The sequence below is a fragment of the Mirounga angustirostris genome, unplaced genomic scaffold (assembly GCF_029215605.1).
Source record: "Mirounga angustirostris isolate CCGP_5_RB_7025 unplaced genomic scaffold, mMirAng1.0.hap1 SCAF_12, whole genome shotgun sequence".
Taxonomy (NCBI): domain Eukaryota; kingdom Metazoa; phylum Chordata; class Mammalia; order Carnivora; family Phocidae; genus Mirounga; species Mirounga angustirostris.
Window position 1 is genome coordinate 1,109,097 of NW_026991720.1, and position 13,220 is coordinate 1,122,316.

The 13,220-nt window shown below is 58.2% G+C and overlaps 1 protein-coding gene across 1 annotated transcript in view; it reads left to right on the forward strand.

The window, feature by feature from the left end:
- Positions 1-13,220, forward strand: part of PTPRN2 (protein tyrosine phosphatase receptor type N2) — a 577,019-nt gene that overhangs the window by 298,998 nt on the left and 264,801 nt on the right. The window contains exon 14 of the mRNA XM_064575623.1: positions 7,994-8,058. Within this exon, the coding sequence (XP_064431693.1) occupies positions 7,994-8,058 (65 nt within the window). The remainder of the gene's footprint in view (positions 1-7,993; positions 8,059-13,220) is intronic.

Sequence of the window (13,220 nt, forward strand, 5' to 3'; positions counted from 1 at the left end):
CCCGGCCTGTCGGGGACACCGCACCACCTCCAGGCGGCCACCAAGCATATAGCAGATTAAAGGCTCTGAGAAGGCCAGCAGGTGTGTGTACGTGTGTTTGGCTTTATTTAGCTCTGTGTTTCCCCAACCTGTGTGAACAGGGACCCCATTTTTCACCGAATACCTGTTACTATCCGGGAGAACACAGCGTGGGAGCTATAACTTGCAGAGACGGGCCCTCCAGCCGGCCCCTACGGTGGGAGAGGAATCATGCCCACGGGCCTCAGCCGCTGACTTGGGCTGCTTCTTAGAAAAGGCATGTGTGGGAAAAGAATGAACTGCAATTAGGCAGACGGTTCCTATTTTTTTCTGATTCCTGCATAAGAAGATGCTCTGCCCTGAGAAGACTGGGCGCGGTGTTATTTCTAGGGCGGGGTCGGGGGGGCTCAGCAGGCCCCCTCACCCCATGATACTTCTCTGCCCCCCCCAAAGACAGGAGGGTGTGGGCAAGGCGGCAGAGTGTCTGGGGGGGCGGCCGTGGCACCTGCTGTGCGGGACAGAGTGGGCCTGCTCCCCCCGCCCCCACGCGGGCTCCAGCTGTGCGGCTTTCGAGGGGCCGACCCCCAGGCGAAGGGGCCCAGCAGGTCCACTCTGAGGTCCCCGAATGACCCAGATGCTTCACCCCTTCCACGGACGCCCCTATGGGTATAAATGTGCGGCAGAGCGGGTGAGGATTTTGGAGGTGGAAATGTGTCAGGTGCAGATCTGTGCCCCCAGGAACAGTGGTTTTAGCTCTGCCAGCAGCCGGGCTCCACCCTCAGGGGTGCTGGGCTCCCTGAAGGGGGTCAGCTTCCCCACCGGCCTCGCCTGCCCCCTGCTCCCCACTCCCTCTCCGTGTTCTTGCTAATGGAGCTTGGCCATTGGGTTGTCTTGCCCCCATTTAGATCACAGAAGAGACTTCTGCACACCCTTTCAGTTAAAATGACAGGGCCAAAGAGAGGCAAAATTACTGCACTGTAGCTACATGCTTAATTACATGGAATACTGCATAAATTGTCCAGTGCAAGGAATTATTCTGATAAATTAAAATACTAATTAAATAGGCTATTGCAGAATTTTGAGAACATTGTAGGGTTCTGCTTCTCCAGGTAATTTGCATATTCTTCATCTAGTGAATTTAATTTTAAGGGACTTCTTTTTTGTGTTTGGAAACCCTTTTTGTCTCCCGTGAAGATAAAAATGGGCTTTATGCATTGTTCTCGGCATCATTAAAGCAGCTTCTCCCAGGGTCTCCGCCTCCCAGCCCGCCGGCCTGCTCGGGCCCACCAGCTCAGAGTCTGCGCTGGGCCAGAAAAATAACTCGGAGCTGACACTGGAGAGAACGTCTGGCAGAAGCAAAGCTTTCCTTATTCCCCTCAAAATGCCCTAGCCAAAGACTGAAAAACACGCAGTGTCCCCGTGGCGTTCCCAGAAAGTGGCCCTTCGTGTAGACAGCGATGTGGAGGGAACCGCGTGCAGGGCAGATGCACCGGGGCCGCGGCCCAAGGGCCTGGTGGCGGCAGCGCGTGAGGCGCGGGGCGAGGCCGAGGATCTTCATGTTGCAATTCTGCCCCGCGGAGGGGATTCTGAAAGGAAACCCACGCGGCTGGGGGCACCCCCGGAGCAGATCCTATGAGATGGTGAGCGCCCGAGGATAGCGTCGAGAAGGGTGTCTGGGGGCCCTGGGGGCTGCGGAGTGCCAAGACCGCTGGGTCTGCTCTCACGTCAGGCACGTTTGAGCAAAAAGAAGCAAAGAATGGCTGTCTGTAGGACGCGTCCTGTGCCGTCTGTAGGAAAAGCACGGGGTCGCGCGGGGCTCGGCCTCTCCACCAGTAAGAACAACAAAACAGAGACGACGTGACCCCAAGACTGAGAAGGGACGGAAGAGCATGGGCCACAGGTGCCACGGCCCCTGGCTGCCACAGGGGCCTGCAGACGTGGCAGGAAACCCACCACGAAGGCTCCTCGGAAGAGCGGGGGGTGGGTCTTCCAGAATGTGGTGTCACCGCAGGTCTGGAAGGAGTTCTCAGACAGGCGGTGCACACGGCCTCGGGTCCTCTCCGAAGCATCATGCCCAACGCTCTTCGCCCCTTTGTGGCGGAGCCCACGGTGGCATCGAGGGGGGCCCTGGAGCCAGGATGGTGTCCGCAGGACACCGGGCTGCCCATGATCTCCTGTGGAAAACATGAGGAGATGTGGACAGAGGAGCATTATGGGGTAGATTCACCTCCTGCTGAACAACCGTAGCCAGGTGTAGAATGTGAGGGTTGATATCAATCTGAAAGATGGGTCCACACCACAGGACTGTGCCTGGGTCCATCCTGTTGTGCGTGTGTGTGTGATTGTGTGCACACACCCACGCATGTGGAGGACAGTCCGGAGGCCCGCGTATGGGACGGCTGGCTGACACCCTGCATTCTGGGTGAAGAATCTGTAGGATGGAAGGATGGGCTAGATGTCGCAGAGGGAATTATCACAGGGACAGTTAATGTCCTGACTGAGGTCACAGCGATGGGCCACCTGCCTGTCCAGTCCATCACGAGGGCACCGCCAGCGAGGCTCGCTCAAGGACTCCCCCAGACTTTCCCAGGGAGCCCCCCAGTCACCGTGATCCCACTGGGCTGACACTGGCTGGGCCACATCTGGAGCGGCGTGGTCACGTCCGGAGCCCCCTCTCACTGGACCCTGGGCATGTGGTTGCTGCATCCTGCCTCATGGGAGGCCCTCCGATAGCCTGTCAGCTCGCAGGGCTCGCCCATTGACCGCCCGCCCAACACCTGGCACGCCACCCAGCCGCACACGGAGAGCACTGGATGGATGGACGGACGGATGGATGGATGGATGGGTGGATGGATGGATGGATGAGCGGATGATTTAGCAGGCAGACACTAGTTCTCTCTTCAACAGCACTTCAATCTGGCTAATCCTAAAAACTAGCTGGTGATGAGGGATGGAAACAAATTTTTAGAAAATACAGATTATCAGATCCACCTCTGGATTTTCTGATTCAAAGGTCTGGAAAGGCCAGGAAACGATAGTTTTACCGAGTCTGAAGTTGAGGAATCTCGAGTCCTCACTATGAGGGGTGGTGGACGGAGCAGAGGATCCCGAGGGAAAGCAGCAGAGAACAGGTGCGTCGTGCGGAAGAGGACGGGCGTCCGTGTGGCTCTCGGGGCAAGCGGAGCTCAGACAAGGGCTTCAGGCAGACGGTGACGCTGACGCAGGAGCCAGACTTTAACCCGGGTCACCCAGCACATTCGCTCGGCCTCTGCAGCAAACAGAAGCAGCATCAGTCAACACACTGATCGTATTGGAGACCAGAGGGTATTGGCATTTTGGCGCAGTGAGCAAGCAGACGGCGGCTGCTACACATTCGGTAAAGCAAGTGGTGAACTGTTGCCGCGTGCCAAGCTGGGGTGTGCATGGCACCGTCATCCTCCCCGCCGCTCGGGACCTGAGGCTTCTGATGCAGTTTCCGTAGGGAAACTGAGGCCAGGTGAGGCGAAGTAACATGCGCGGGACCACAGCCGGTCAGACTGCAGACGCGGTGGAAGACGCGGTGGAAACCGCCCTGCGGCGTGGCCGGTAGTGACCCACGAAGGGGGCAGTAGGCGCTCCTGAGCCGCGTGTGCAGCTCCAGGCTCCGCCCTGGAGAGAAACTCTCCTGAGAACAGGTTCGCGTAGGACTTGGAAGCGTAAACTGGGGAAATGTTGTTGGACAAGAAGCGGCAGGCTGCCTGTCCGTGCCGAGTTTAGGGCCAGCAGCTCAGCATGATTTGTGTCTTTCTGAGGGTGGAGACCGGTGGCCCACGGAAGCAGCGAGGCCAGCCCCGGGCGCCCAGCGTGCAGAGGCCCCGCTCAGCCGGCGGCGGCAGGCTGGGGCCGCCACGTGACGGCGGTCCCCCAGGGGCAGGTGTGGCCGCGGAGCACAGAGAAGGGGGATGGGGACAGCAGGGTGCCCGGGGAGCCTGGCAGTCCTGGGAGCCTCAGCCCGGCGCAGGGCTCTCCCGGGGCTTCAGGGGAGCCGTGCCGGAGGCCCCCAGCCCCCTCAGCACCGTGGCTCCACAGAGGCCTGCCTGTGCTGCTCGGACTGCGGGAGACCCCGGTTCCCTCCTCAGCCTCCCCACCGGCCCACTGGCAGGGCGTGGATTCAGGGCAGGTCAGCCTGCAGAGGTGTCACTGGGCGTGACTGGCCTTGAGCTGGGGCCGGGGGCGCCCCCAAACGCACATGTTGAAACGCTACCCCAGTCTGTGTTTGGAGAGACGGGGAGAGTAAGGGTCAACCGAGGTCACAAGGGTGGGGTCCCAATCCAGCAGGGCTGGGGTCCATGTAAGAAGAGGGAGGGAGAGCCCCCCCGTCACGTGCAAGCGGACCCCTGGGAGGCAGTGGTGTGCAAGCCGGGAAGGGGGTCCTCGCCAGACACCCACCCCTCCGTGCCCTCCCCCCGGACGCGCAGCCCCCCGCGCTGTGGGTCCGCACCACCTGAGTTAGACCTGCCCGCGGCTCTGGGCAGCGCCACCCACTGGGCTTCCTCGGTTTCCCCATTTCTGAAATGGAGACCACATGATTTAAATCCCAGCTACTTCTAAGGATTAATGAGGTTGGTATGAGCAGCGCGCGTCCTCGGTACCTGGCGGGCAGCAGTCTTACTGCTATTTTCATTACGGACTTGGTTATTTGGACTTGGACGTACACTCTAGTTGGGTTAGTCTGGGACGGTGAACCAGCCCCTCCACCTTTACTACTAGAAAACCTTCACTCTTGGGCGCCTGGGTGGCTCAGTTGGTTAAGCGACTGCCTTCGGCTCAGGTCATGATCCCGGAGTCCCGGGATCGAGTCCCGCATCGGGCTCCCTGCTCAGCGGGGAGTCTGCTTCTCCCTCTGACCCTCCCCCTCTCATGCTCTCTCTCTCTCTCTCTCTCTCTCTCATTCTCTCTCTCAAATAAATAAAATCTTAAAAAGAAAAAGAAAACCTCCACTCTTTGGAAGCAGCGTCGTTTGCTTGGCTCAGGTTGTTTGGCTCAACTGCTGATCGTGTGAACTGAGTGAGCTCCATTGTAAAAGGTCAGGCAGCTGTGAGAGGCCCTGGGCGGTGGTGCCTCCTGAGCAGGGGAGGCAGGTGCCCTGCCCCGCGGCTTCACCGAGTCTCAGAGGCCATGACTTCGCTTTACGACAAAGCGAAGACCACGATGACACGGTAACGTGATGCTTTCTGATCCCCGGGGTCACTTTGTGCGCACCAATGCGCCGTCCCAGAGCCCAGGTCCGCTTGTGCGGACGGCAGACACACATTTGAGCAAGCCACGGGCCGGGCCTTCCCTGATCCACTTCCCAGCACGGTGCCCGTGGTTTTCCTTCCGTGTTGGTGACACAGCGTTTCGCAGAGAGCCTACCAGGCAGCCGATGTCCCTTCCAGAACTTTCTGGAGCTGGCTGGAAGGTGCCAGTGGAAAACGTCTGGTAGGAGTGGGAAGGCGTAGGCCTCCTCAGGTGGGCTCTGATGACCAGCGTGCACGTGGCGTGGTGCCGTGTCCGCACGTGAGGCAGTCAGGGAATCAGGACGCGTCGGTCCCTCACCTGGGCACAGAGTTCTCCACAGCGGGGTGGAGCCGGTTTTCTCCGCTTACTGGGGCTCATTGCCATGTTTCCAGAGATTTTGTGAGCCAGTTGTGAAAAATGACATTTTACACACATTTAAGTGACGTTGAAAATGGAAGGACCCAGTAGCTGGCTCGATCACTACATTTTACTGTTCTCTGCACACTTGAGCATTTGCGTCCCTGTTTGCGGGCGGTGGGAACACGGGGCATCCACACCACGGCTCGGCGGTTCCTGGGCGTGTGGTGAGCCCGCACCGCGCAGCTCGAAGACGTGCATGGTCGTGGGCGGGAATCCCCGGGAAGGTCTCTGGCACCCGGGGGCTTGGTGCTCGGCAGGTGACGCTGCGTCCAGCAAGCTGAGGTCAGCAGTGCATTTCTGGTGCGGGGAAAGGGCCTGCCCGAGGGCCTGGGGCTCGGAGGAGCGCCTGGGCCCGCGGGACTGGTCGGCACGGCTGCGTGTGTCCGCGGACACGAGGGGAGGGCTTGTCTGCCCTGCGGGAGGGTCCGAACTTCCCCGGCAGACCTGTGAACGAGCAGGCGTTCGGGCAGAGAACGGCCAGCATTCGGCCTCCTGCTCGTGCGGGTGGATACGCGCCCGCTGCCTCGACAGGACGTGTCCTTGGCACACAACCGGATGGTTCCCTTAAGGAGGGTCCCCGCAGCCTCCTCACTGGGGGGCGGGTGGAGCCCCCGGCCGCCCAGCCTCGAGGTCTCCACCTGCCCCTTGGAGCAGGTTTGCCGACCCTGGGGTCGCATTCCCTACGTTGCTGTGATTGGGCCGGCTGGAATACCGGTCACTGCCCTGTGGCAACAAACGGAGTACTTTTTAAATTCCATTTTCATGTGCTTTCTGTTCTTCAGCCTATTTTAGAGTTCACTATTATTCCCCCCAAAAGTAGCTTGCCATTTAGCAAAACGTTTCCTTTGTTCAGAGAAGAACATTAAAATCGATTGCTTTGTATTGTCGCTCTTGAAGACCGTCCTCCTCCATTCAGGGTTTCCGTTTGGGCTGCCGCCCTGCCCCGCCCTCCACCTGCTCCGGCGAGCGTGAGGCTCTGAACCAGACAGGGGTGTGTTTGCCTCATCCTTTCAGTGTGGGGATAATTACCTGCACGTAAAAATAATGTGCATTTGTTCAAAGGGAAAAACTTTCTACAAGACAACGAAAGGCCCCCAGGTGAGGCAAGTGGGCTGTAAGGGGATCTCATTGGCATCCCTGCACAGCATAGAATGCCGTCACCCAAGATTAACGGGGGCGGACACAGTAAGGGGTGGAGTAATCGATGTTTTCTTGGCCTCGTTCGGCATTAACCACAATGGCAAGGCACTCTGCGTTCTTTTTTTAAAAATTTTTATTGTTATGTTAATCACCATACATTACATCATTAGTTTTTGATGTAGTGATCCATGATTCATTGTTTGCATATAACACCCAGGGCTCCATGCAGAACGTGCCCTCTTTAATACCCACCACCAGGCTAACCCATCCTCCCACCCCCTCCCCTCTAGAACCCTCAGTTTGTTTCCCGGAGTCCATAGTCTCTCATGGTTCGAAGGCACTCTGCATTCTTAGGGTCTGCAGTAAAACTCCGTTTTTCCTGGTTTTCGTTTCCAAAGTGACGTGGGCTTTACCCAGAAGACTATTTCTACAGATTTGTGAGCCAAGGTCAATTGCTCTGCGACACAACTTTTTCTCGACAGAGTGGGGGCAGGTGGGTTTGCGGTGCTGCTATTAGGATTACTGAGTTTTCATTCACATCTGCTAATTGTTTCCAGAGCGCATTTCTCTTGGTCTGATTTGGAGGGTAATCCATCCTCTGCAGGTCTTCCTCATTCTAAGTCAAGAGCACACGAGGACGAGGCTGGTACTGGAGCTAAACTGTCGTGGAATGTTTCCTCTAGGGGCCGGGTAGCGCAGAGAACAGCTCCCAGCCCACAGAGGTGCGTGCACACGCTCAGGCTGGCCCTCCAGTGAGTCTTGTGAGCTCGGGACGCTGGTTAATGACACGCATTTCCCAGTGATAACACACTGAATAACCAGCAAATCATTCGAAAGTAAGACTCTACCATCTGCAAAGAATGTCTGCATACGATGTCTCGTGCACTTTTCACAACAGTTCTGTGGGTTTCCTGGGATGACGTTTGTGGATGGAGCCGAAGGCCCGCGGGAAGGCCGTCCCCGTGCGTCGCCTCTGGTGGGGAGCAGGGCCTCACGCGCGGGTGCACCAGCCAGACTGGCTCCCAGCTCGGCGGCTGAATCAGGCCGTCCGTGCAGTGACTTAACGGAATGTTTCTGGTAGAGGGGAATGCTCAGGGTGACTTGAGAACAATTAGCTCTGCACGCTGACCCTGTACTTCTTAACTTTTCCTCACAGTTGACAACAAGGACAAACTGGAAAAGGCGTCTGGACTGAAAATTCTTCACGCTGGAAGTGGGTCGGTGAGTAGCGGAGGGCTGCCCTCCGAGATGCGCGTGGTCGGCGGCCGGGGGCAGGCCCGCGGACAGGCCAGGTGACGGCATGCTGCCTTAGGGGAGGCCAGTTGGTTGGTTCCTCGTGTGGCTTGAACACACCCATCCGCGGCGCCCGGCTAACGGACGCTGGTTTGGGTTGCCTTTGGACCGATCATAGGTCAGTTTTTCTCCCTGAGAGAAAACAGTCCTGCGTCAGGAAAACATTGCCATTCAGAGAACACACGCTTCCTTTTCAGAGGTTTTGTAATTGCTACATGTGTAGGCATGAGCCAGTGAGGGAGGTTCGTCTCTCCTCGGGGGAGCCGGCGGGCCCGTTTGGCTTAGGGCGCCATGCATGCATGAAGGCTCTGTGGCGTGACTTCGTCCAACAGCGGCGGTGAGGCCCTCACGTGGCCGTGTTGGCTTCAGAGACAGGCACTTGACCAAACGCTCCATCAGCGATTAAAGCTGATGTCAGTCACCTCCAGGAAGCCTGGCCGATGCTTGCGTTCCCCGTCTTGGGGCAATTTAATGACCTGTAGGCAGAAGAGCGGACGTGGTTCCTCGCAGGAGCGGTGTGCGGCCCCGCGTAAGACAGCGCGGACCGAGACCAATCGTGCCATTGCGGTTGAGAGTTTAGATTTCACGGCACTCGGGATTACAGATAATTAGCTCTTACGGGGCAGCTTATTTATGAGTACTCCCTGCTCCCCGAGAGACGTCCTCCGCAGAGCCACTCAGAGACGAGCCGCTTTCTCGGGGAATCTCCCGTTCGGCAGCCAGGAGTCCTGGCCCTTGAAGTAAGAACGTGCTTAATTAGTTGTTCTCCACAGCCGGGCTCCGGTGCTTCCCGAGTGGTAGGTGGGTAGGAATAGTCTTGCCGGGAAAGTGGCCCCACACTCTGTTGCAGGGATGTGGCGGGCGGAGCGCAGGGGGCCCGGCGGAACTCGTCGGCAAAGACCTGACGGGACCGAGACTCTGCTGGTTTGGTGCTCTCCCTGCCCGCCGGGAGCGTGCATCAGGCCGGGACGTCCACTCGGCCCCGCTGCAGCGGGCGGTGGTCTCGGCAGGTAGTGAGCGGCCAAAGCCCAGGGAAGGCGCGGTGGCCGTTGGCAGAAAGGCCCCCCGACGGGGTGGCGGGTCGGAGTCGTGATGGAAGGTTCTGGATGTGCTGCCCCTGCTTTCCTGTCCCGTCCCATCCTCGTCAGGCGGGAACCCCTTCTGGTGCCACCTCGTTCCCACGGCAGGTGGCCGGGGAGAGCGTCCCCACTGCTGCTGGCCAAGAAAGCTCTGGTGCTGCGAGTCCTCTGCCCACGAGGGTCCGTGGGCCGCGTGGGAGGCCGGCTGCGCTGCCCTGGGGGTGTGTGCTGTGGGGCCCGCCCCCGAGACCCCAGGGCTCCTCTTCCGAGGGAAACATGGCCTCCCGTGGTTTCGGGAAAGAGAGGACCCACCGGGGCTGAGGCCACGGGCTGGCTGCTGTGGAGCGCGGCCTTCCCAGGAGTGTGACAGCAAACACTGTCCTCCGTGAAGCCCGAACTGTGGCCTGTTGAGGACTCGGAGGGTCTCTAGGAGCTGCGACTTTGTGTCCTCGCTCCTCCCCAGCGTCTGGGCCAGACCCTGCTCCGCGGCCCCTGCCTCCCTCCCGCTGGTCTGCTCGCCTGTCCCAAGTCTCTGCCCCCGAGCTGTGAGGCGAGGCCCTCCCCGCCCAGGCTCCGTTCTCCCCACGGGACTCCGTGTCCTCTGTTGTCCAAGGAGGTGCTCGCAGTCTCCGCCTCGCAGGGTCACTGGCTCGCGGCCCCTCACAGCTGGCCGTGGCGCCATCCGATGGCCACTTCCCACGCGGCCGCTCTCCCAGGTTCTGCCCCCCCCCGGGGGTGCACGTGGTCCTCATGAGGACACGAGCCCACGCCCGAGCCCGCCCCACACCCGGGGCCTGTGTGAAGCCGCAGACTTCCGAGAGCAACTGTAATAGCCCCCTCACGTCACGTCTTTATTTCTCTATTGCTTTTGGAATCTGGAGATTACCTTCCTTTTCTTTGGTCTTAGTTGTGTGTGGTTTTAAGTGGATGTGTTTTCTTTAGTGTTTCCCTGCGTCTGCACTGAGAGGCGCCTACTCTGCGCAGTTTGGCGTGCCACTCGTTCATCCTGACAATATGCACTGAGCGCCTACTGTGTACCAGGCACTATTTAGGGACCGGTCTCGGCAGTGAACAGAGAGACAAACCTCCTACCTCGTGGAGCTCCCCTTTCCCTGGAAGCTGGGGTCCACTGAGGGTTAAGGCTCACCGTCTCCTCTCAAGACAAAGTGGCCTCGTCAGCTGCATTGGGTTTTGTTGGAGGTGAGCAAGCCATCTCCGTCCGTTCCAGGTGACAAGCTTCACACCGAGGTCTGGAGAGCCTCACACCGTCGCTTTTCTCTTGACCTACAAATGCGCTCAGCCTCACCTCCCTGGACCTCCACCAGCATCACTACCCCTTTCGTGCACCCCCCGTCTGTCCACAAATCGGGAGCACGGCTGCATGTTGTCAGGAGCGTCCATGCTTTAGTGTGAATGTGTGTCTTCTTCCACGTGCCCCCCCATTTCTGGGTGGCGGGCGTGTCTCCCTGGCTTTGCTATCCCCTCCTTGCTGACGGACTGCAAACTCACTGCCAACAGACCACAGACAAACACTCAACACCGCCAGACGGTCATGTCCAAGGACGCTCACTTGCCGTACTTGCCCAGAACACTGACTTTGAAGTTCTCCTCCTTCCGCGGCCACCCCCAGTGTGTGTGCATCACGCACCCGCCACCCTCGGTCTGTGGTCCCGACGTGCGCTGCACAGGGCGGAGCCCTGCGCCCTCCTGTGTCTGAACCACCAGCTGGAACGAGTGTTGGGTCTCCCCAGCATGAGAGGCGCCGGCTCTGCCCTTGCTGCTCCCTGTAGTTATACCCCAGGCCCCCCTTCTCTGGCTCTCTACTGTCAGCAAACAAACACACCGCGTATTTCCCACGTTGCTGAATACAAACCCCTTGACACCAGACGGTACCTCTGACCCCAGATCCCTTCACAGCAACCCTTCATGCAACATTTGTGCGTATCCCCCACCCAGCACCTCACCCGCTCGCTCCCGTCAGCCCTGTCAGGACTTGAAGATCCCGCCCTCAGTGCCGTCTGGCTCGTGGTTGCCACAAGGACTGAGGTTCCTTGTCCTCGTGGCGGTCCAGCTGGTTTTTGGAACCCTGGCCATGCGGAGGGCCCTGCTCTGACCTCCAGGCCCCCGACCGCCCCCAGGCACAGTCTTCTCATTCACCCTGTACTGCCTCCCCAGGGGTCACTTATTCAAGGGTGGTGACCCCAAATTTAGATCTCCAGACAGGCACGCTCACTGTGCCCCACTCGGCCCCGCATTTCTGCACTTGGAGGTCTGCACAAAGTGGGCAAAGCAGGGCGCTTGATTTCCCTGCCAGCCTATCTCTGTCCCCAAGCATCCCTGCTGGTCACATCGCGCCGTCTACTCACCGGATTGAGCCAACTCACAGAGACTTGAGTTGCACTTAGATTGTTTGTGACGATGACTGTTCAGAAAATTGAAGGAATCGCCCTCTACTCGTTCGGGATGTCCACCCTTCTAACACGGGGTGGGGGGTCTGCCTCGGTGGGTGGGCTGCTGGTGATGCAGTGGGTGGGGCGGCAGTCATGGGTCCCGGAGTGGGGGTGGGGAGGGCCAGCGAGCCCACCACCACAACGCTGGCTCCTTCCTTTCCACCCACCTGATCATTTGCCCTCGGGTCCCCAATCGGAACCTGGACGTGGAGGCTCACCTGCCACAACCTCTGGGAACCCCTCTGTCTTGTCAGCAGCCCCAGGGCTTCCTTGGTGCACCAGGGGTTTGGAGACCAGCATGGCCGTGTTCCCTCACCTGGAAGTTGACTGAGGTCATTCCGGTGGGTTCCCCAGCCCAGGACCCCCGCGTCCCCCTGGACTTCTGCCAAACCCATCCACATTCAGAAGCCGCCCTTGATGGAGGCTAGTAGATCGGGAGCCGGTTTTGGAAAGTGAAAATGGGAACAAAGGGGGCAAGTGGAGGTATTTTTTCTAAAAAGCTAAGGATGTCTGTTTCTCTAACGTTAACTGCCTCACGCAGTGTTCAACCTGATTTTGACCATTCCGGCTTTTTTTGAAATGTATTTGATATGAGCATCCCTGCTACTTCCTGAGTCTGCCTGCGCAGCGGAGGGTGGTTGCCAGGAGCTTGGCAGTCTCTCTCCCTGCCACTTATGACTCGCACGTGGTGACAGAACACAGCGTCGAAGCCCTCTAAGCCAAAGGGAAATATCTCAAAACAAAACGTAAAGGAAATGAACAGCTTACAGTATACCCACACATTCCTAATAGATCGGGGGTACTTTGACGTATTTCAGAATCTGATTTCTGACATCTTGAAAGTGTTTGCATTTTCTTCAAATTAATGAAGTCCTATTTCTTCCAAAGGAAAATTATAATATTACAAGAAAAACTCAAATATTTAGAAGGAAGATAATCTAGGTGATTGTCACCAGGAGGGCAGACCCATGAGTCTAGCTCCCACAAGTGCATCTGAAATAAGAATTACTCTCTGATCTCTTGATGGCGTGATGAACATACAGCTGCATCTCAATGGGAGAACAGCTGGCCCGCGAGGCTCAGAAACCCAGTGAGGGGACCCTTCGCCACACAGCGGTCCTGGTTCAGACCGAGTGCCATGGGTCAACCACAGAGCAGCTGCCCTGGTGGTCATGAGCCCCCCGTCACTCGGCAGATTCATGGGGAAGAGGGATGGCCATCTGTTTGGATTCCAAAAGCGGAAATCTTTCCATCTAGTGTAGGGAGGGGAAAGTTTTCCTCAAGCCTCCTAGGGTCCCCGGCTGGGTCCGACAGTTAAACTGACAAAGACAGATGAGCAGGAGAAAAGCACACAGATATCTTCAGTACAAGCTGCACAGGACATGAGAGCATAAGGAGACGAAGACCCAAGGAGACAGACCCCAGTATTTTATGCTGGATTTGATGCGGGGTGGACCGTCGTGGGGAACACGATAGGTGAAGGAGTGTGCGGGAAGGGCAGTACGTGGGGAGACTGAGGGATCTTGCTCCATGTCGCTCTGTCTAGGAGATACGGGCACTC